General features: G+C 41.6%; 1 protein-coding gene across 7 annotated transcripts in view; it reads right to left on the bottom strand.

Moving 5' to 3' along the window:
- Positions 1-23,851, bottom strand: part of TMTC1 (transmembrane O-mannosyltransferase targeting cadherins 1) — a 209,701-nt gene that overhangs the window by 55,662 nt on the left and 130,188 nt on the right. For 6 of the 7 annotated variants that reach the window (XM_042849886.2, XM_042849889.2, XM_005308732.5 and 3 more), the window contains 2 exons: positions 22,147-22,314; positions 13,291-13,404 (listed from right to left, as the gene is read on the bottom strand). In XM_042849886.2, the coding sequence (XP_042705820.2) occupies positions 13,291-13,404; positions 22,147-22,314 (282 nt within the window). The remainder of the gene's footprint in view (positions 1-13,290; positions 13,405-22,146; positions 22,315-23,851) is intronic. The other variant, XM_042849892.2, reaches the window with a different exon arrangement.

The following is a 23,851-nucleotide window of genomic DNA, read 5'->3' as shown; positions in this document are numbered from 1 at the left end:
GAGAAAGAGTAAATAACATTTCCTTATTTACTTTCTCCACACCACTCATGATTTTATAGACTTCTATCATATCTTCCCTTAGTCATTTTTTTTCCAAGCTGAAAAGTCCGTCTTATTAATCTCTCCTCATATGGAAGCCATTCCATTCCCCTAATCATTTTTGTTGCCCTTCTCTGTACCTTTTCCCATTCCAATATACCTTTTTTGAGATGGGGCGACCACATCTGCACGCAGTATTCAAGATGTGGGTGTACCATGGATTTATATAGAGGCAATATGATATTTTCTGTCTTATTATCTTTTTCCTAATAATTCTCAACATTCTGTTAGCTTTTTTGACTGCTGCTGCACATTGAGTGGACGTTTTCAGAGAACTATCCACGACTCCAAGATCTCTTTCTTGAGTGGTAACAGCTAATGCATATCCCTTCATTTTGTCTGTATAGTTGGGATTATGTTTTCCAATATGCATTACTTTGCATTTATCTACATTGAATTTCATCTACCATTTTGTTGCCCAGTCACCTAGTTTTGTGAGATCCCTTTGTAACTCTTTGCAGTCTGTTTTGGACTTAACTATCTTGAGTAGTTTTGTATCATCTGCAACTTTTGCAACCTCACTGTTTACCCTTTTTTTCAGATCATTTATGAATATGTTGAATAGGACTGGTTCCAGTACTGACCTGTGGGGGACGCCACTATTTACCTCTCTCCATTCTGAAAACTGACCATTTATTCCTACCCTTTGTTTCCTATCTTTTAACCAGTAACTGATCCATGAGAGGACTTCCCTCTTATCCCATGACAGCTTACTTTGCTTAAGAGCCTTTGGTGAAAGCTTGTCAAAAGCTTTCTTAAAAACTAAGTACACTATATCCACTGGATCACCTTTATCCGCATGCTTGTTGACCCCCTCAAAGAATTCTAGTAGATTAGTGAGGCATGATTTCCCTTTACAAAAATCATTTTAACTCTTCCCCAACAAATCATGTTTATCTATGTGTCTGACAATTCTGTTCTTTACTATAGTTTCAACCAATTTGCTTGGTACTGAAGTTAGGCTTACCAGCCTGTAATGTCAGGATTGCCTCTGGAGCCTTTTTTTAAAAATTGGCTTTACATTAGCTATCCTCCAGTCAGCTGATTTAAATGATAATTATACTAACTGTGGTATGTAACCTATCTTCTGTCTCTTTAATCACAGTGCATTAATGGTTCCCCATCTGGTTCCCTTCGTTTGACCCTTTGACCGCACTCCTGCCCCTATTATTTCATTAGTTGTCCTCCGTAATCATTTGGTTTCCAGGTCCTGTGGGTCCCCACATTAGGCTGGGGTGGGGGGTCCTTTAGTATTAATGGATCCCAATAGGATTAATGGTTTTCCAAATCTAGCTCCTTGCATCTTGCCTGTGTAGACACAACCAAATCATGACTGTCATGTTATGAAACTCATGTGACTTCACATGATGAAGTCCTGGAAAGACTTGGACTGTAGCACAGTTTTGTAACTTTGGTTAGAACATAGCATAGTCCCATCCACACTCCTATTCTATCAGTTATTCTGCACCCACTTCATCTCTGTGGCGTTAGTGTGGGCATCCAACCTATCCGGCACTGGTCCAGCTCTTACACCAAACAGACCCAATAGGGTAGGAATCCTATACACAGACAGAATTAATTCAACTTGACAGACAAGTGGTCTGACAGTCAAGTGGTCCTGCCTATCTGTTCTGGCCAGCCTACAGTCAGTGCTGGAACAGAAGAGGAAGGAAGAGGAGAGAAAGGTAAGCCACTTATGCACCTTCCCATATTCTGGGGCTGACTGGGGTCCTCCCCAGCCTGCCTTAGCATGAGTTAGAATATGTTGGAGCAGCCCTGGGGCTACTCTATGATACATACATCTCCCTAACCCTAACCTGGAAATAGCCAGGGTTGCTGACTGAGCCAAGTATCTGCTTAATACTGCCAACAGTGTTCAAAAGTCCCGACCCCATGTCCTCACAAGACAAAAGCTGGACAGGAAGCAAGTCTTCCATTGTCCCTAGAGGAGCCTTGGTAAGATTGGAGGAAGCAAACTTCTTCTATGATGATATAGTATGAATCCATGGCCACCCAGTGACTCCTGAAGAGGGAGTGTCCACTCAAAGACGTTACTGGGGAGTGATCCAAAAAACTTCATAAGGTAAAACACAGAAGTCTCATGGATTGTTGAGGGGGGAAAATATGATTGTGGGGAGCAGGGGAAACGCATGTGAACCCAAAATCACAAATGAACTTGAGTCTCTCCAAAATAATTGTTATCCATTGGCAATAATCTTCAAGAACTCATGGATAACAGGTGCAGTTTCAGAGGACCGGAGAAGGACAGACATCCTATCTTTAAAAAGAGGAACAAAGAGAACCCTGGGGATTATAAATCAGTCAGCCTAATTTCAATACATACAAAGTTACTGGAACAAATTTTTAAACAATCCATTTGTAAGCACCTAGAGGATAATAGGGTGATAAGTAATAACCAACATGGATTTGTCAAAAACAAATCATGCCAAATCAACCTCATTTCCTTCTTTGACAGGCTTATTGGGCCTAGTGTATGATAGGGAAGCTGTAGACCTGTTTTATCTTGATTTTAATAAGGCTTTTGACATAGTCCCACATGACGTTCTCATAAGCAAACTAGGGAAATATGGTCCAGACAAAATTACTATAAGTAATTATGAAATAACTTGCAACAGGTTAAAAGACCATACTGAAATAGTAGTTATCAATGGTTCGCTGTCAAGACAGGAGGACAGGAGGACATACCCAGCGGGGCCTGCAGGGGTTTACCTTGGGTCCAGCACTATTTAACATTTTCATTAATGACTTGGATAAACGAGTGGAGAGTATGCTTACAAAAATCTGTGAACACCACCAACCTCAGAGGGGTTGTAAGCATTTTGGAGGACAGGATTAGAATTCAAAACGACCTTAATAAATTGGAGAATTGGTCTGAACACAACAAGATGAAATTCAATAAAGACAAGTGCAAACTACTACATATAGGAAGAAAAAAAATCAAATGCACAAATACAAAATGAGGAATAACTGGCAAAGTGGTAGTACTGCAGAAAAGGATGTGGGGGCTATAGTGGATCAGAAATTGAATATGAGCCAACAATGTGATCCAGCTACAAAAAGGGTTAATATCATTCTAGGGTGCATTAACAGGAGTGTCTCATCTATGCCCTGGGAGGCAATTGTCCCACTCTATTCAGCACTGGTGAGGCCTCAGCTGGAGTACTCTCTCTAGTTCTGGGCACCACACTTTAAGAAAGATGTGGATAAATTGGAGACAGTCCAGAAGAGAGCAACAAAAAGGATGAAAGGTTTAGAAAATCTGACCTATGAGGAAAAGTTAAAAAAACTGGACATCAGTCTTGAAAAACGATGACAGAAGGAGGACCGGATAACAGTCTTCTAATATGATAAGGGTTGTTATAAAGACAATGGGGTTCAATTGTTCTCTATATCTAATTAGATAGGACAAGTTTTAGAGTAGCAGCCGTGTTAGTCTGTATCCGCAAAAAGAAGAACAGGAGGACTTGTGGCACCTTAGAGACTAACAAATTTATTAGAGCATAAGCTTTCGTGGACTACAGCCCACTTCTTCGGATGCATATAGAATGGAACATATATTGAGGAGATATATTGAGTTGTAAGACAACTCCCACCTGTTTATGCTCTCTGTATGTGTGTATATATATCTCCTCAATATATGTTCCATTCTATATGCATCCGAAGAAGTGGGCTGTAGTCCACGAAAGCTTATGCTCTAATAAATTTGTTAGTCTCTAAGGTGCCACAAGTCCTCCTGTTCTTCTTTTTGTAGATAGGACAAGAAGCAATTGGCTTAATCTGCAGAAAGGGAGATTTAGGAAAAAACTTTCTAACCACACGGATAGTTAAATACTGGAACAGGTTTCCAAGGGAGGTTGTGGAATCCACCATCACTGTCAGGGATGGTCTAGGTATACTTGGTCGTGCCTCACAGCAGGGGGATGGACCAGATGACCTCTCGGGGTCCCTTTCAGCCCTACATTTCAATGATTCTCTTATTTCCCATTGCCTGCACCCTGTATTTAAAATCAAATTATTGCACAGAGAGAGACTGTTTTATAGTAAGACGCCAGGAGAATGGAATGGTCTTTAAGCACCAAGTCCTAATATGTAGAGATGTTTACTCCACTGAAAATAAAATCAATAGAGCAGTGACATTTTAGTTTTTATTGCACTGCCACAAGGCAACAGGCCATTCCTGTACCAGATGGGGCCTTGCCATAGCAGAGGTGTTTGGAACGCTACATATCCTCTTACAGGGCCCTGCAGAAGGATCTTCTGTGTTGTTGTTCATGGTCCCATGTATATCCCTTTGTTCTGAATAAATAAAACTATGGCCTTGCTTGATACTTGGCCAGTACGAAGCAGAGCAAGAGTGTGGGGGTAGAATATACTGTATTGCACGCTTTCCACAAAATACATTTTAAAATAAACTCCCTTGGTTAAAGCAATGTGCCTAACACTCCATTGCACTTTATTGTGACATCCGTTAAGTCTATGGCTCAGGTTTTTATCAGGCATCCTTTTCGGCCAGCAAATGTTATTACATCACTCAGCAATTATCTCAAGTTATCTACATTTACTAATGCAGTCTATTAGTTTATTCTGTTCAAATATGGCTTCATCAAACCCCAAACAAAAGGGATCGCCACAAGTGACTACTCTGGGTGTCATAAGGACATTCAAAGCATCAGGAGTGAACACAACCATGTCTATAACAGGGTAGCAGTGTAAATTCTAACTCATTGTAAAAACAAGCTAACAAACGGTGTTGATATTGTAAATCATTCCAAAAATAAAGCGCAGCTGGTGTTCCAGGCCACCTGCAGTTTGTGCTGAAAAGAGTTCTTCTATATACATATTATATTTAAAATAAAAGGTCATGCGAACAAGATTTTGTTTTAATACACAGAGAGTACAATTTAAACACCATTTAAACAACCCCAGATACTGTTGATTTAAATATATAAAAAGTCAGTCGGTAAGACTGTGGGAAAGCTTAGCTAAAAAAACAGTGTCATTAACACTCCCTAGGGTTTTATTTTTAAGTGGGGGAGGGAATAGAGTTGTGTGACTGGCTAATGTCAACCCATCACAAATGATGTTATGGCACAGCTTTTTCTCAACATGTGGCAGCAGGAAATGTGGCTATGGCACATATACCTATGCCCCCTTTGTTTGAGCTTCTCTCCTGCAAGATCTCCTGGTAATGCAAGTCAGTATTTCCACTGAAACTTCCAGCTTCCATTATGTGAATGAAGCCTTAAGTGACTGCACTTGTGTTCTGCAAGGCCCAGATTCTTCCTCCCCTCCAATACTAGTATTTCCAACCAGTAAACCAGCCTGTTTGCCTCCTAGCTCTTCCTCCGCCGGGAACTCTCCCCCCAGGGCAGACGTTCTCCCGAAGGCCTATGGGACAACTGCCTCAGGAGACCTCTTTGCTCCCCAGATGTTCCCTAGGTGCTCCACTTGATGGGAGGAGATCAGAAAAGAAAGCCCAAAAGGGCTGTCTGACTCTCTCTCTCTCTCGCTCTCTCACACACACACACACACACACCATATGTGTATGTGTGTATATTCCCCATTTTACATTTATGTATACACACACACCCCTTCCAGGAGGGGGACAAGCTTGCAATGATCTGCAAATGGACAAAAATAATTATTGTATACACACACACACACTATGTATATAGATATGAATACTTTATATTGCAGGGGTGGCCAAACTGTGGCTCGTGGAGTCCCCCCCGCTCCTCCCCTCCCCATTCTCCACCTATCAGACTGGAGGGGGAAGCTCAGGACCTCTGCCCTTCAGCAGGGGAGTGGGGTAAGGGGGTTTGCCCAGTGGAGAGGGGGTTTCTGGGCTTCGGCAGGAGCTGGGCTAAAGCCCCAAGCCCTGTCAGGCCCTCCTGCGGGGCTGATGCCCTGAGCACTGGCCCCTGGCAGGTGTGCCCTGGCTCTCAAACTTCTGAAGATTGTCAGATGCGGCTTGGAGGGCTAGTAAGTTTGGCCACCCTTGTTATGTTGTATTATATAATATCAAATACCAACTATTTCATATACATACATATATGTAAAATTAAAGTTCAGATTGGAAACAGGAACCAATTCACTTCCTTGTCCACGTTTCCCATGGGAGATAGCAGCTCTGGATTGCTTCAGGATGCCTAACTCCCTATGCCTGCTAATATCATCTCTGTCCCTCCCTCCCCATTTTCTTCCCCCATTTCATTTTTGTGAGTATTCACCCAGCAGCAAAAATTAGTTATAAATAATGCATTCAATTATAAATAAATAATTTTTGTCCATTTCCAGATCATTGTATCATCTCTGACCCAAAGATAACTCTCTCCTGTGTCTATAACTTAATTTGAAAACAACAATATACTCTGTTAAAAAAGGGTAAGGACCAAATTTCAGAGACAGCCTCCAAATCTGAATGCCCCAAAATTTTGGTGTTCAATTTTGGGTGCCAAAATTGTTGCCTACCTCAAAACTTAGCTTGGGCTGCACAAAATGTAATTTGTGCAACCAAATTGAGCAAAGCCTCTAATTACATAACAATTCCTTAACACAAATGTGTTGATACACAAAACCCGAAGATTCAGGGGAGGCAAAACTCAGCCAACAAAAACTTCATGCCTAAAAATGTGTCCACAATTTTAGCCCTGGAAATACAGAGGATGGGATGAGGCCACTTTGAAAATTTAGTTTTGAATTACCACAATTTTTCAAGTTTGCATTTTTTCCTCTGTTGCCAGAACGCATATTGAAGCGATAATACCACTTTGCTGGAATTGATTTTTAAAACTCTGCTATATTCATCCATGCGCATCAGCTTACATTCATTCCTGATGAATAATAAAAAGGTCTCCTCAGTAACACAAGGCTTAGGAAGAATGGAAAAACACCAAAATTCAACAGCCATCAACAACAACAAGAAATATTCATTAGCACATTGTAAATATTCATTACATCAGCATGAAATTAAGTGTCTTGATATTCTCTCTCTCTCACGCAGGTGATAAGACAAGATTTATTTCATGTAAGACTAATATTTTTTGATTTCTGTCAACAGGGGGTCTCAAGCAGAACTAGCGGAAGTAGAAAATCTGCAACAACAGCAAGCCTTTAAACTAGCCTTAAGAGATAATTTTCTCTACCCTATTACCATATAGCATTTTTATTAGCTTAATTCTTTTTATTTTGTGAAGCAACACGTTTCTTCTGGGGCCACTATGGCATGACTGAGAAACTACCAAAGAGGTCGATTACAGTGATGTGTTTATTGTTCCATTGCAGGTCAGCTAAAAGGTTTAACACCCATTACTACAATTCCAGAATGCCAACGATTCATGAAATCTGGTTTATACATATTTTAGTTTGCACCCCAAAAGGCTATGCTTCCAGTTTAGATTTAATGTTCATTTCCTAACCTGACATAAAGGAGAGACTTTTGCACACTTATGCACACACAGAGTTAAGCTTTTCTTTAAAATGATCATGTTCCTCTATATTTTTACATTTGGTCTCAGTTTTCATGTTTCCCAGCCCTAGCACTGTATATAATTAGACTACCCTCTAATTCACAAAGCCAAGATAAACCAGAACATTTCATGATTGGTTCCTCCACATTGAGTGCTTAATGAGTTTTCTAAAGGGTGATCTGCCACCATTTCAAACAAACATTCATTTTAAGAGGTGATCAATGGGACTTCTGTCCTTTGGAAATATATTGTCCTGCAGGTTTATTATCAGAAAATACATTCTTCTGGGTCATTGATTAGTTGCATTGAAATCAATGGAGCAACACCAATTTATGCCAGCTGAGGATCTGGGAATAATAGGAATGTAAACAAATGGTTAAAGCACTGAGAGCTAGGATTCCTGAGACCTAGTCCTGACTGCCATCAATTTACTGTATGTCCCAGGTCCCCTTCAATCAACTCATCTGTCTAACAGTTATAATATTACTTACCTCACCGGGGTATTATGGTACTTAACTAAATGGTTGCACGGTAATTAGACATTGACTGAAAGGTGTTGTAAGTGTCAAGTGTTAATTATTAATTATTATTATTATTAATAGTAATTTTGTGAGTAGTTAAGACAGCCAAGTACACTGTGACATCATGATAATTTTTGTTTAGCAAATTTTTATACTTAATTTCATATTCATTAGAAATGCAACAAAAACTACATCAATTACAATTTGCCATAAAACTTTGAAAGCAAGCTAAAATGATCAATGGGCCACCAACACTGCTCCTTATGCGAAGGAGCTGCTGTACAGCGAGGTGAGGCTCTCCTTTTCCTACCTCCAAACAACAGCATACACAACCTTTGCAGTGCTCCCCACCATCGCTGACACAGCAGGAAGGGACCATGATTGCTGATCTCTCACTCTTTATATGGTAGCCTGCTGTGCTACCACTAGTCTCCTCTGTCATTTTGGGAGTGTCACTGAAGTCCCATGATAGCCTCTCTAAACCTCCTTCACCGCACTTTCACACACTCTGTGGTACAGCAATCTTCCCTTCTAGTGGAGGCTGGTTCAATGAGGCTCCTTTCTGAACCCCTCAATGTTGCTCTTAAAGGAGATTATTTTAAAGTGGTGTAAATTACTGGTAATTTCTGAATACAGTGGTCCTACAGGGATAAAAGATCAGTAGATAAATTTAGATCCATATGTGGTAGGACAGTGGATTACCACTAGACTGCCAAACATAACATGAATGGTCCAAATTCTCTGCCAATGTAAATTGTAAGAAACTCATTGGCCTCCATGGGACTCCAATAATTTACACCAACAGAGAATTCGCCCCAGTATCATTAGTATTACGGTCACATTGAGAGAAAGTGCTGGTGCCATAGCTGGGATCAGCTTGGGTGCTTTTGCTAACATTCTCTACGCTGGAACCTTGGGGAGCAGGTTATACTCACTAGAGGAAGCCTGGCGCTGGAATTTGCGTGTATCTATGGCATGTATCTAGGATCCTATACTGCATCCATCACCATGTTATTTACTTGCATTTTCCACTGGTTTAACAGAGCTGACATTTGTAGAATTTCAATGCATGGTGCAAGACCTACCTACTGTGGGGGAATAGGCGTGGCTTGCCTCCCTTGCACCGAGCAGAACATCCGCGAAGACTCATCTTATAGGCCCGCCCTGCAGGCCACAAGCCTGAACTAGGCTAAATGACACAGCCTCCTGCCAAACTCAGTCAAGTGTCATGACCAGAGGAGGGAGGGGGGGCCAAGGAGGGAAAGAATAAAAAGCCCTAGAAGCAGCACTAATGAAATATGTTCATGGCTGTGGAAATATGATAACCGCTTGTGATGAAATATAATATCTGCTTGTGTGAAGAAATTAGTTCTAGCTAAATGTTAACTTCTCCTGTAATTCCAGCTAAATGCAAAACTAGCCAATTAGATACCTTCTTTGGGCATCCTGTCAACCCCTTCCCGGTACACTGACCATAACGCCCCGGAAGGTACCATGCACTCTTCCAAGAATGTACCCTAGCTGGTGCCAAGTTTTGACCGCATCAGGCTTCTCGAGAAGCCCCTCACCCAATATGCACCCAATTCTCGGAAGAATAATGAGGAAGGTACTGAAAAAAAGGGAACAGACCCCCAACTCTTTTATTTTCCTATTGACGTATAATTTGTACTATGTTTGCGGTTTGTAAGAATAAAAGCAGCCTGCGAGCTGTGATCGTGGGTGTAGTTTCTGACTGCAACCCTCAACGCGTTGGTATGTATTGCAATAAACTGGCCTCAGGCTTGAGTCCGTGAACTAAAATCAATGCGTGGGTGACACCTCGAAAGTACCATCGAATCTGTGGCCATAAAGGCACACGTAAAAGTGCGAACAATCGCAGTGCTCCTTCCAAGCATACAGGCTGGTTGGAAGAATGTGGGCTCCCGCATACCAAATGATGTAGGACTTTTCACAACTGGGAGTGATTGTGCAGAATTTATAGTATGGCATTCTTGGTGGAAGTAGCTTTACAATTTTGTACCTACACCGCTTTATATTTTAGTATATAGGCCCCCAACATTCTCTGACATACAGTCAGGGAGCGGGTACTGGGGCAGAAGAGACAACATGGAGGAAAAGGAGATAGGAGAAGAGAGAAGATGGACAGAGAAGTGGAGTAGGAGTGGCACTATATAGATAAATATTAATATCCCCATTTTACAGATGTGGAAAACTGAGGCACAGAGAGATTAAATGATTTGATCAAGGTCACATTTCTAGTCAGTGGGAAAATCAGAAGCAGAACCTATGAGAGGCTACTCTTAGTTTGAGCTCCGAGCACTAGACAACACTTGTTTTCCTATGTATCTTATTTAGCCGGATTAGAATGTTAACGCTTCAGGATGAGCACCCGCAGCTTGATTTTCTAAGGTGCCAAGCACTGAAGTCAAAGGGAGCTGAAGCTACCCAGCTCCTTTGAAAATCCAGTCTTTTACATGGCACAAGCACTACAGCGATCATCCTCATCACAGGCTACATATCTAATAACATTTAATAAACATGGTCTGCAATCAATTCTAAAATAGCCTCTGTCTAACTGAAATACTGCAGAGCAGAAGACAGCACCATAATTATGATAAATGGGTGCTGCTGAGCTAGAGACACAGCTGAGCAAAATCTAGTCAGCAAATACTATAAACTCTGAGTAACACACAAGCAGATGCCTGCACTCGTGGCAGTGTCAACGTGGGGAGGAAGGAGTGGCTAAGCAGCCATGGGTACTAGTAAGTTCACTTTTACAGATGGGTAGCGTTTGCTAATACTGTTTAAAAAAAACCTGTGATGTCCTCAGTATCCCTGTTCATACCCAAAATGTTGTCCAATGCCTCTCACATTCATTTTCCAGACATGGTGGGTGGCAGCAAACACCATCCTTCCAGCTAATCGTGACTGGATGGGGCTCCGTTTCAGAGCCATCAATATTATTCCTTAGTTGGCCAGAGGGTATTAGCACAGACACAGTCTAATTGGACTGAGGTAATTTCTGTCCTTCCCCCACATTTAGGGACTAAGCAAGCTGCAGATCAATAAGAAAAAGTTCCCAGCCATTTTTCTGTCAGAACCCCTAGTTTGCAAGGGATGATACCCTCTATATGCACATGTTCCCTTGCACCAAGCTATGTCCTACATGCCTTTCTTCTGTCCCTTTTTTCTGTCCACCTTTTCTCTTTTTCTGTCTTTGTCTCTTTCCTCTCTGGTGTGATTTTTTTTTTTTTTTTTGTATCTTTGGTTATTGCTTTCTGTTTTTCTCTTGGTATTTTATTGTTGTTCTTTTTCTTGTGTTCACTCCTCTAGGAGAGGCTCCCCTTCCCCATTTCTACAACTCAGAAGAAGGCTACATGCTACAAGAGTGCCCGTTCATTGAGCTGTAGGGCCAGGCTGCACTAGGCAACAGAAGGAAATTGTTTTGGGGAGTTCTGAAATTCAGGAACCCATTGATCAATTGACCCCAAATTTGGATCATGAACACTGCCCCAGGCCTCCACGGGGCACAACAAATTTCCAAGCAATCCAAGTAACCATTCAGATTTTAGAGCACTAACAACAGTCTAGCTTGACAAGAATGTAAAAATTGGTGGGAATGGAAGCCCTCTATCCATTTTTCTGGATTAGTGCACATGCACTGTAAAAACATACCTTTTCTTAAATACTGTTCTTAGTTTGGGTCCCCAAAAGATTTAGCGGGCTCCACACACTACCTTTGGTAAAACTTGACAGATTGAGACTATTCTGACCGTCATCTTATCAATAGCCTGATCTCTAGCTCTGAGCACAAAAAAAAAAAAACCTACATACACCTGAGAAACTTTTTGAAAATCGGCTATCTGGAGAAGGGGAAGCATATTTCCACAATCCCTAGCTCAAATGACCCCAAATTTGGGTCAATAACCCTATCCTTCACCCTCCTGAGTGTCTTGACCCACACAGGTCTCAATCCCAAGATGACTACAGTTCATGGGAGCAGCCACGCTCCAGCCCTCCACCTGGCAACCTGCTGACAATAGCTTACCTGGGATCCACAAAGCCCAGCCCCAGTGTGAGGCTCCACCCCCTGAGGTCCAATTGGTGGAATCCCAGAACAGCCGATTGGCCTGCTGGCCCTACTTAAGCCGGCAGCAGGTACAGGAAGCTGTCTGAATAGCTGGGCTCCACTTTGCTCTGTGTGCCTTCTGCTCCCTCACCAAGTCCTGCTACCTGCTCCGGCTTCACTCATGGCATCTGATTTGTCGTGATCTCCAGTTTGTCTCCTACTTCTAACCTCCTGGTATCTCGACTCTGCTGACTCCGGTCTCGTGACTGCAGAATCTGGTTCTGACTACTAGGTCTGGACACCCATGACGCAGCCATGATGCTGAGGCACACCAAATTTCAAAGGAATCTGATCAAGCATGCCAGTTTTAGAGGATTTAGAAAGATGAATCTTTAAACAGAATTCAGGATGCAACCTAAACCACAGTGATGCTGCGCTGCTGCACCCATACCTACGGGCAGCGTGGTCTGTAGGAGTAAGTGTTGGATTGGGTGTCATGAGGCCATGGGTTATAATCCTGGCTCTGATATAAATTTACTATGTGGCTTTGGCCAAGTCAACTCCTCTTGCTGTTTTAGTTTCTCCATCTGTAAAATGGGGATAATACTATTTACTCACCTATCAGGCTGGGATGTTCTGAGGATAAATTAATAGCGAGTGTTTGTATGGTGCTTTGAAGATGTAAAGCTTTGTATAAGTGTTAAGTATTATCATTATCTACTGTGGTGATTACAGACTTACAGATATTTTTCATACATGCACAATTAATAATTTATTAATATAAATGGCCTTAGCACCTGCAAATACAGCTATGGCAACTCCCTCCCATTTACCAGTGTACATTCAGCCGAGTAAATGACACTTCACTGCTCAATGTGTAGCTATGGAAACTTCTGAATGCCACATACTTAACTAACACACACACTGTGGGAGAGATGCCAAATTACCTCATTTAATGACATAGAAACACTAAGTCAAAGAGCTTTCAAGTTAAGCTATAACTGCTACCAGGGAGCTGTCTATTGTTAGGAAAAGAGAAAACAGAGCACTTCATGTGCCAGAAGAGGAAAGTTTAAGTAAACAGTCTTAGTAGGTGTTTCAAGGAACTTACTTGAGGGCAGTTTTGTAGTGATAGATGGCTTCACTGTTACGACCCTGGTCTTTCAGAAAATTGGCATAGTTGTAGTGCACCTTGGCATTATGGGGCAGAGTCTGCACACCTGAGCTACAAATGAGAAATAAAAAATGGAAAGAGGTTAACTGTTAAGACAGGTCCCCACAGATTCAGAGCTTCAAATCAGTCACAGTTTTGTATAGACATCAATGTGTAGACGCAACACCCTCATCATAGAATCATAGAATATCAGAGTTGGAAGGGACCTCAAGAGGTCATCTAGTCCAACCCTCATCACAGGCTAGCACCAGGGATTGAACATGGGGTTTCTAGCACCAAAGACCTCTGCTGCTGGAGCTGAAGGACTAATACTTACATTTTCAAAAATGACTAGTGATTTTAGGTGCACCAATTTTTGGATGCCCAATTTATAGCATCTGAAGGGGCCTGATTTGCAAAGGGCAGGCACTTAGCAACTTTTGAAAATTGGGCTTTAAGGCTTCTCAAGTTGGGCACCCAAAGACCGAGGCATCAAAATCACTAGTCACTTTTAAACATCTCGACCTAAGTCCATTAGCTGGAAGTGGCAGTAGGTAGGTAGTCTGTCTGAATCAGCCACTAGAGGGGGATGCATGACGCACACTGCACTGTGGGTTACACAGGTATTTATAAATAGCAGAAAAACTGAATGGAGGGTACATGGGGCTGAAAAGGACCTGAACTATTCGCATTATCACTTAGAACACAGGAAGAAAAACACACACAAATGCCCACCCATTGCCAAATCAATAAAATGCATGACTCAGCAGCTGTTTGATGACCAGATTTACATAAGAGAGTGCAAAACTGTGCGACTCTAAGGCTACACTACAGAAATAAGTCGACCTAAGTTACGCAACTCCAGCTACGTGAATAACGTAGTTGGAGTCGATGTACCTTAGATCGATTTATTGTGGTGTCTATACCACACTGGATCAACAGGAGAAACTCTCCTGTTGACTTACTTTATGTTTCTTGTTCCGGTGGAGTACCAGAGTCAACGGGTGAGCGATTGGCGGTCGATTTAGCAGGTCTTCACTAGGCCTGCTAAATCGATCCCTGGTGGATCAATTGCTGTGCGTCAATCCCCCGGTAAGTGGAGACATGCCCTAAGAGAAATGCTGTAATGATGCTGGACACTAAAAGAAATAACAGAAGATGCATCATACATCATTTCTCCTACAAAGAGCTAGAGACTTAGGCACACTCTCGTTGTCACATAAAGCAGAGAAACACAGCTTCCAGATATCCAGAGGATCTCTAAGGGTTATCAGGAGTAGAGATGGGCGAATTGGTTCATGTCATAAAGAATAAGAACTGGCTTAAACCTCAGCCCTATTTCTTTTCACACAATTTGGTTAAGGTACACTTGTTTCACTGTTGCTTCCTCCTTCCCATCCACCAGATCAGACCCTCCTATCTATAGTAAACAATTGCACAGATCAGCACACCAGCCTTTCTGCCAGGCTTTGGCTTGTTCCTCCTTTCCAATCTTAGAGCGTGCTGACATATTAGTTTCCAAAGAAGAAGCCAAGTCTTGGCCCATCTGAGAGACTAAAGAGCTACTTCTGAGACCCACACCGCTTTAAAAGGTAATGGGATTAGGCCAGGATGGGACTGGGAGAGGAGCAGATGTAGATGTCTCATAGGAGGCCTGGATAAGAAGGGGAAGAAGACATATTGGGCGTTGGTGGGAATGAGGATGCGGCAGTATGACATTAGCGTGTGTGGAGGTGAGAGAAGGAAAGGCAGACGGATGTGCATGCATGGTAGGAAGGAGAAACCTAGGTTTATCCACCGTAACTTAGTGTTCAGCACAACAGATCTGTGCTTTGCCTATAGGACTTAGAAATGACTACTTGTTTGTTTTCCTAACCATAAGGTATTTCTAAATTATTTACCAGGAGGCACTAGGGCACAAGCCATTCTGTGACTAATCATTGAACTAAATCAGTTAATTGATGCTATTCTTAAGAGAATGATTCTCTATACTAGTTTTTATAAAGATATTGGGAGGTGGTGAAGTCTCCTTCCTTGGAGGTTTTTAAGGCCCGGCTTGACAAAGCCCTGGCTGGGATGATTTAGCTGGGAATTGGTCCTGCTTTGAGCAGGGGGTTGGACTAGATGACCTCTTGAGGTCCCTTCCAACTCTGATATTCTATGATTCTATGATTCTATGATTCTATGATTGTACACCTGCAGCAAGTAATGTGTGAATGCTATGGCTGCATTAATTTCCATTAGCCTTGGAAGCTATTAATTACCCACTTACAATCCTCTGGGCATTACTGGAATATTAATTCTTATATGGTAATTGTATCATTACATCAATGACTATGTTTTATGTGAAAACATAGGTAGTGACTCAAAACTGTTACCATCTCAGAGCTATTCAGTGGCCTAACTCTAATGTGTTGTTGATCTCATTATAGTCCCAGCCCGAACACAACACAATGAGTAAGTGGTGAGAAGTCAGTGGTTTGAGCATTGGCCTGCTAAACCCAGGGTTGTGAGTTCAATCCTTGAAGGGGGCCATTTAGGGAACCGGGGTAAAAATCTGTCTGGGGATTGGTCCTGCTTTGAGCAGGGGTTTGGACTAGATGACCTCCTTCCAACCCTGCTATTCTATGATATTTCAGTTGTAATGAACCACAGTTTTCTTAGTGAAACAGGCATTTTTAAATAGTATTTTTCTTTTGACAGTTTCCCTTTAAATATAATTAATCAATCACTATAGTTCAATTTATTAAGACCTCCCTAAATAAACATTCTGTGTGTGTGTGTGTGTGTGTGTGTGTTGAATAGGAAGGAAGGAAGGATATTTGTATTGGTGCTGTTTTTTTTGTTCTTTATTCCTCTGTGCTCAGCCATTAATTCTTGTTGACCTATTTATTTTTCTCATATAGAAACTGATGGGCTGATCCTGCAAATACTTATGACACAGTATAAGTAGTTTCACTGAATGCCTCAAGAACAGACACTACATCAGGTACTTGTAGGATGAGAGCCTAGGTAAATAAATAACATTTCTGAAACATGGTTCTTGATTAGTTCTCTAACTGAAAGAGGAAACAATCATGTTCATAACCAAAGCCAAGTGGGAAAGGGTGGAGTATAAATAACAAAGCAGCACACAATGTTTTTCCATTTCTGTTCCCACCAAGCCCCTCTCCCACCACTGCACACACATTTTTCCAATATGCATTTCCAAACACTCTCTCTTTTTTTCCCCTTCTCAAAATTTATTGTAACCAAGCCAACTTCAGAAAGAAACAGATCCACTGAGCATGAAATTCACTTCTCAGGAGGATTTTCTTCCCTACTGACTACTCTGGTACCTTTAACTGTCATAAATAAAAGATAAATGTATGCAAGCCATTTTGCACATATTTCCTCTCTGAGATAAAGCTATAAGTCATCCTGGTGGGATACAACACCCTCTTAACTCCAGTAGCACTCCCAACTTCAAATATCATCGTTAGCCAAATCCTACTTGGCCAATGCTTGGAAACAACTTCCTCTCAGTAGCCTCCATTGTGTCCTAAAGCACAGGTTCTATTCTTACAAGTCAGTCTCTCTGGGGCACCATTTTAATGCTTTTCAGTGATGCCCACATCAATTGTGCTCAGTTTATAAGCAAAAAGATTTTCTACTATCAGTCCTGCACACCCAACCTGGGCTCTGGGAGGCAAGCTGTGCTGAGTTCTTTCTGCTTTGTGAATCGTCACCACTAATAAAGCATCTCCAGGCCAATTATTCCCTCAGTGACACATGTGCAGCCCTAGCCCATTGATTTTCACAAGCGTAAATGCTTGGAACTTAAAACATGCAGTTGATGATGCACAAATGGAACAGAAGCCAACTCACTCTTTGCAGAATTAACAGGAGTAAAATGAATTGCTTTGTCCTTCTTCTTCTTTTTTACCTGACTAAAGTGATTTAAAGATTTTCAAAATCTCAGGACAAAGATTTGCTTGTATAAAAAAAAGTGCCATTTTTACATAGATGCTTTTCAGGATAGACCTCCAATTTAAAGCACTGTCCCAAGTTGTGGATGATGTGGAAACACTTTCTAGAGCCGGGGTTCTCAACCTTTCTCTCTCTGAGGCCCCCCTCGACATGCTATAAAAACTCCAGGGTCCAGTGGGGGGGGACGACTCGGGACAGGGGCCTTGGGCATAGATGTAGTTTGACTTCTATTTGTGGGGGGGGGCAGAGGCCAGCGGGGTTCGCGCCAACTCTGCATGGTGGGGTCCAGGGAGAGAGTGCCACCTCCGCCCCCTGACTCACCTCAGAAGGCCACCCAGCCTGTCTGGGTTTTGGGGCAGTGGTGTGCAACCAAAAATTATAACTCAAAGGTGGGGGCTTAGCTCAAAAATTTTGAAAACAGCTTAGGGTGCAAGGAGGGGATGGCTAGGGGCTGTGTGCGGGCAGGGGGTAGCTCAAGGTGCAGGGAGGGCGGGATGCTGGGTCTGTGTGCGGGCAGGGGGTAGCTCAGGACTGTGTGCACTCAGGGGGTAGTTCAAGGTGCAGGGAGGGGGTTGCTGGGTCTGTGTGCGGGCAGCGGGTAGCTCAGGGCGCAGATGGGGTAGCTAGGGGCTGTGTGCGGGCATGAGTGCAGCTCAGGGTGCAAGAAAGAGGGTATCTAGGGGCTGTGTGCTGGGAATGCTCCCCTGAGGTCCGTTCCCAGAGGGCTCTTCCAGCCACAGTCTCCCCTTCACCTACCCTAGTCAAGAGTCCTTTCCCCCCTTTCTCCTAGGACAGAATTTCCCTGTCAATGCACCTTTCTCACTTCCCTCTCAGTGCCTGCTCCCTAAAAGCCCAATCTGAACTCTTATCCCAGAATTCCATTCCCTATTAATGCTACTGTGTGCCCCTGCTCACCAAGCCTCAGCACAAAGATATCCTTCCAGCACCCTAGCACCAGGGAGCAGCTACCAAACACCTCCAGCCCCAGAGTAGACCCCATATCCATAAGATTGCCTCCCACAGTATAAAGGGAGATGACGGAGGAGTTCTGGCAGGCAGCAGGGAGGGAGCCTTTGTTGTCTCAAACCTACTTGCTTTAGGGCTTGCTTATGCTGGCCTGCAGATTCAATAGGGAGGAAGAGGCACTGAGCCTGCTCCCTAGGCCACTGAGAGCAAGGGAAAGAGGCAACATAAATCACAAGAATTTAGGAGGCAGGAGACTTGATCTTCCACCTTCTCAGACTACAAAAACAGCATTTTCTTTGAGAATAAGATGGTAGGGGGCCAGGTCCCCATTATCTTAAGTTCTTCTGGTTTTCTTTGCCTCTTCCAAATGTTGCCAATGGTAGATCTGCTTTGGCACCCAAATCAAGGTTGGCAGTGTCTCTCCAGGACCAGCTATCTCTGCACATATGGTCATACTCATGATCACAATGAAAGAAAAGCCGAAACTCGTGCTTGCATTTCCACTCAAAGGGGTGCAGATGCCAGGAGCATGTGCACCACGGTCTACTCAGCAGATTGGAACAATGCAGTTTTGAAGAGAGAGTATATAAACCACAAGTCATCGGGCTGCTGAAACCACATTGATAGGATGGTTATATGTGTTCTATGAGCAAATATTACAAACTAGAAGACTGTCAGGCAGGAATAGATGTTTCAATGCTAATGTAACCCCAATGAGTTCAATCCAGTTAAACTAGGAATGAATTCAGCTCATTAACTCTGCATATGAAATAGTCCAGTTCTTTGTTTTTCAGAAGGGGCGGGGGGGAACTGTCTATCCAGTCAACAATATCTCTTGAATCCATCTCATGTGCAGTGGCTACCAGGTGTTTTTTGAGCACCAAACAAGCAATTACAATCTCCCCCGACCTTCAAAAGGAAGGGAGTCTTCCAAACTGCAAGGCCAGGGCTTTCTTTTGAATTGTTGGCATTAACCCTGGGAGGTTTGGACTGAAATCCAGCTCTTAAAATGAGTTGGCATCTGAGCCCAGGATCTCATCACCATGGTTTCCATTGTTTAAGAAGTAAACATGTTTTAGGAGATAGGCAATGAATTGTGTTATACTGAAGCAACTCCTATTCCATATCTTTCAAAAATATCTCTCTACCAGAGCTCCATCTGCTTCTATAGCATGGGACTGATTTAAAGGCATATATAAAAAGGCTTAGCAGTAATGTCATCCCCATTAATAATGAGAAAAGGAAACTTTGCTTTGGTGAATAGCTTTGAAAATCAAGTTAAACAATTGATGTACAAATCACCTGCATTACCCTGACGACCTCAACTAGACAATTGCTGAAAAAGCATCAGGAAATAAATTGAATAAGTTTGCCAACAAAACTGAATACAAACTGGTCTGTTTCAATGAAAAATATATAAATAAGGCTGTAAAAGAGACAGATTCGCAAACAGTAGTCAAGTAGAACATTAAGTCTTTGACACTTCATGTCATACAAATCCACTCCGTCCTACTTCTTGTTCAGCCAATCGCTCAGACAAACAAAAGTTTGTTTACATTTGCAGGAGATAATGCTGCCCGCTCCTTGTTTACAATGTCACTTGAAAGTAAACAGGCATTCACATGGCGCTGTTGTAGCCGGCATCACAAGATATTTATGTGCCAGATGCACTAAAGATTCATATGTCCCTTCATGTTTCAACCACCATTCCAGAGGACATGCATCCATGCTGATGATGGGTTCTGCTCGATAACGATCCAAAACAGTGCGGACCGACGTATGTTCATTTTCATCATCTGAGTCAGATGCCACCAGCAGAAGGATTTTCTTTTTTGGTAGTTCAGGTTCTGTAGTTTCCGCATCGGAGTGTTGCTCTTTTAAGACTTCTAAAAGCATGCTCTACACCTCGTCCCTCTCAGATTTTGGAAGGCACTTCAGATGCTTAAACCTTGGGTTGAGTGCTGTAGCTATCTTCAGAAATCTCACATGGGTACCTTCTTTGCATTTTGTCAAATCTGCAGTGAAAGGATTCTTAAAAGGAACAACATGTATTGGGTCATCATCCGAGACTGCTACAACATGAAATATATGGCTGAATGTGAGTAAACCAGAACAGGAGACATACAATACTCCCCCAAGGAGTTCGGCCACAAATTTAATTAATATATTTTTTTAAACGAGCATCATCAGCATGGAAGCATGTCCTCTAGAATGGTGGCTGAAGCATGAAGGGGCATACAGATGTTTAGCATATCTGGCATGTAAATACCTTGCAATGCCGGCTACAAAAGTGCCATGCGAAGACCTGTTCTCACTTTCAGGTGACATTGTAAATAGCGGGCAGCATTGTCTGCTGTAAATGTAAACAAACTTGTTTGTCTTAGCGACTGGCTGAACAAGAAGTAGGACTGAGTGGACTTGTAGGCTATAAAGTTTTACATAACTGCACTCAAACACAAAACAATGTAACAACATAAATAAATAAATAAATCTACATCTGTAAGCTGCACTTTCACCATAAAGAGATTGCACTACAGTACTTGTATGAGGTGAATTGAAAAATACTATTTCTTTTATCATTTTGACAGTGCAAATATTTGTAATAAAAAATAACAATATAAAGTATACTGTTATAATTCAAATCAATATATTTGAAAATGTAGAGAAGCATCCAAAAATATTTAATAAATTTCAATTGGTATTCTATTGTTTAACAGTGCAATTAAAACTGCGATTAATTGCAATTAATTTTTAAAATCATGATTAATTTTTTTAGAGTTAATTGAGTAAGTTAACTGCAATTAAATTGACAGTCCTAGTTTCTACCATTATAAAAATGTTGCTAAAATACATTCTACATCTTTCCAATTGTGCTACCATGTTTTGAATCATACCTATAGAATATGATAGTATTTTTTAAATAAAGGCACAGCAATAATTATCATTGAGTCAAAGATTTTTTTTTTTAACTAAAACTTCTAAAAAAATAGTCATATTGCCAAAATCAAAGTTTGTTCATATGCAGATACAGTGTTGGTATCCGTGTTTGCACAATGATTTCAGACATTAGGAGAGAAAATTAAGTCACTTTCTTCTTTTATAAAACCTTTCAGTCTCCTCAGCAGTGTTCCATTTACTTTATTTGAGAAACAAAAACAAAACAATCCCACAAGGACATATTTCTTTACCTGTGTTACTAAGAGAAATGTAGCCTACTTAACCAGAAAGAATGTTAAAGATCACATTTCCTTTTCAGTATTTCTTTTGTTTACATTTTGCATTTCACTCAGCTTGAAGAGTTCATGTCACTTTTATTTCCAGGCAGTTTCACCTTCTGGTTCTCACACCGTAGCACATTGGTTCTCAATATCTTCCGGCCTGCAACCTCATAACTGAAAAAAGTTTCAGGACACACACCTCCCAGACCTGGTTGAGACCCCCTGCTTTAACATAATCCAGTTTGAGGCATGGTGCTGCAGGGGAATGTTCAAATCTACCCACAAAAACGGCTTTGACTTTTTTTGTTGGTAATAATTTCATTAAAATATTGCTCTTTATGTTAGTTTTATGTAAAATTCCTCTATCCACCCTTCTCTTTTAAACACCTATTATGATATTTAAAATGTATAATCTGAACCACTGTACTAGATCCTCAGGGCAGGAACCTTGTCTTCCTTCTCTCTATAAAAAAGCATGCACTTTTTGGCACTATATAATGGCAAGCCACAACATAATAATACAATAATAGTACAATTATTCCTTTTACTTAATAAAAATGATTTGTTCCATGTGACAATAACATGCCATGTGTTTCTTGTTTCTTTACAAATAAATTTAAAGACAAAAATATAGCAAATATTTTCGTGTGGCTGATCATACCTGAAGAGGGATTCTCTTGACAACCAGATTTCATTCTGTTTCACAGTTTTCCAAGAGAACAGCAGCAGCAGCAGCAAAGCAGAGAGGGTCAGGGCAGTAGCTCCCCATCTATTTAACCAGGCACAGAGCTTTTTCAAACCATGGACAAAAAGGATAAGGTACCCCATACTGGAAAAACAAACAGGAGGGGGGGAAAGTTGCTATTTCCAGTATTGTACTTCATGTACAAGATTATCTCAGCATTTTTATCTCTTGCACAATAAGGTGTTAAGCTAACTTCATTTTTCAGGTAAACAAATTCAAACTCTTTCTCCTCCTGAAATCAATTTACAGCTTCTATGAATTGACAAGCTCTAAATTATACACCCATCTACTATAAATATAGTAGTAACCAGAGTACCATATAGCATAACAGTTCATATGTGTACATGGCACTGTATGTGAAAGGCAGGTTATTTTTCTTAACCAAAAATCTAAGAAAGCATAACATAATAATACTCAGCAAGAATACAGCCGATTACAACTGAAAAGTGCTTCACAAACTAATGAATTCTCAAAACACCACTGCTAGGTAGCTTTTTCATGCCCATTTTACAATTGAGCAAGAGAGACTGAGTAATTTATCCAAGGCCACTGCAGGATTAGAAGTCAGGAGTTCACAGTTTTTAGGTCCTGTGCACAGATTATTTCCCTCTTACATGTAGGAATTTAAATGTAATTATTATTTTGGAAGCTTACATAAATTACAGAAGTATAATGTGAGTGATACCGTAAGAGTGCTGTAACATTAATGATACCAGATTATGGTTGAAATTGAGAACAACAACATATATAAAGTCCATGCTGCCACTTTCACTCTCACTAAGGCCATGTCTACACTTACCAAGGATCGGCGTTGCTGCGATTGATGCAGCAGAAGTCGATTTAGCGGGTCTAGTGAAGACCCATTACATTAACCGCAGAGCTCTCTCTGATCGACTCGGGTACTCCAATGGAATTAGAAGAGTAAGGTAAGTCAATGGGAGAGCGTGGCGTAGACACTGCTGTAAGTCGACCTAAGCTACGTCGACTCCAGCTATGTTATTCACGTAGCTGAAGTAGCGTAATTTAGGTCGACTTACCCCTGTAGTATAGACAAGGCCTTAAGTAGTATCTTACTCTGTAAGATTCAGAGTAACTAAGGGCTAGTCTACACTGGCAACGCTAAAGCGCTGCCGCAGCAGTGCTTTAATGTGCCTTGTGTGGTCGCAGCGCAGCGCTCTGAAAAAACCCCACCTTCACAGGGGGCTTGCCCAGCGCTGGTGCACTGTCTACACTGGCGCTTTACAGTGCTGAAACTTGCTGCGCTCAGGGGAGTGTTTTTTCACACCCGAGTGATAAAGCTGCAGTGCTGTAAATTGCCAGTGTAGACAATCCCTAAGTAAGGTGCTATTCAGCCTAAAGATGGCAGAACCTGGAGGCAAAGACTGTCTCTTACTATGTGTTTGTATAGCCCCTAGCACAACAGTGCCCCAATCTTGACTGCAGCCTCTTCACACAAATAATGATAATAACTGGACCCATAATGTTTAGAATTGCTAAAAAAACTGCTAATTGCAAAAGTAGAGACGTGAGATATGCTTCATCATGCACATATATTAACAACAGTGTGGTTACACTGTATTTACAGTACAGTTCTCATTTTTTACATGTAATTACCACTCTT

Source organism: Chrysemys picta, chromosome 1, assembly GCF_011386835.1.
Source record: "Chrysemys picta bellii isolate R12L10 chromosome 1, ASM1138683v2, whole genome shotgun sequence".
In the NCBI taxonomy this organism is placed as follows: domain Eukaryota; kingdom Metazoa; phylum Chordata; order Testudines; family Emydidae; genus Chrysemys; species Chrysemys picta.
This window is presented reverse-complemented; position numbering and strand designations above follow the sequence as displayed.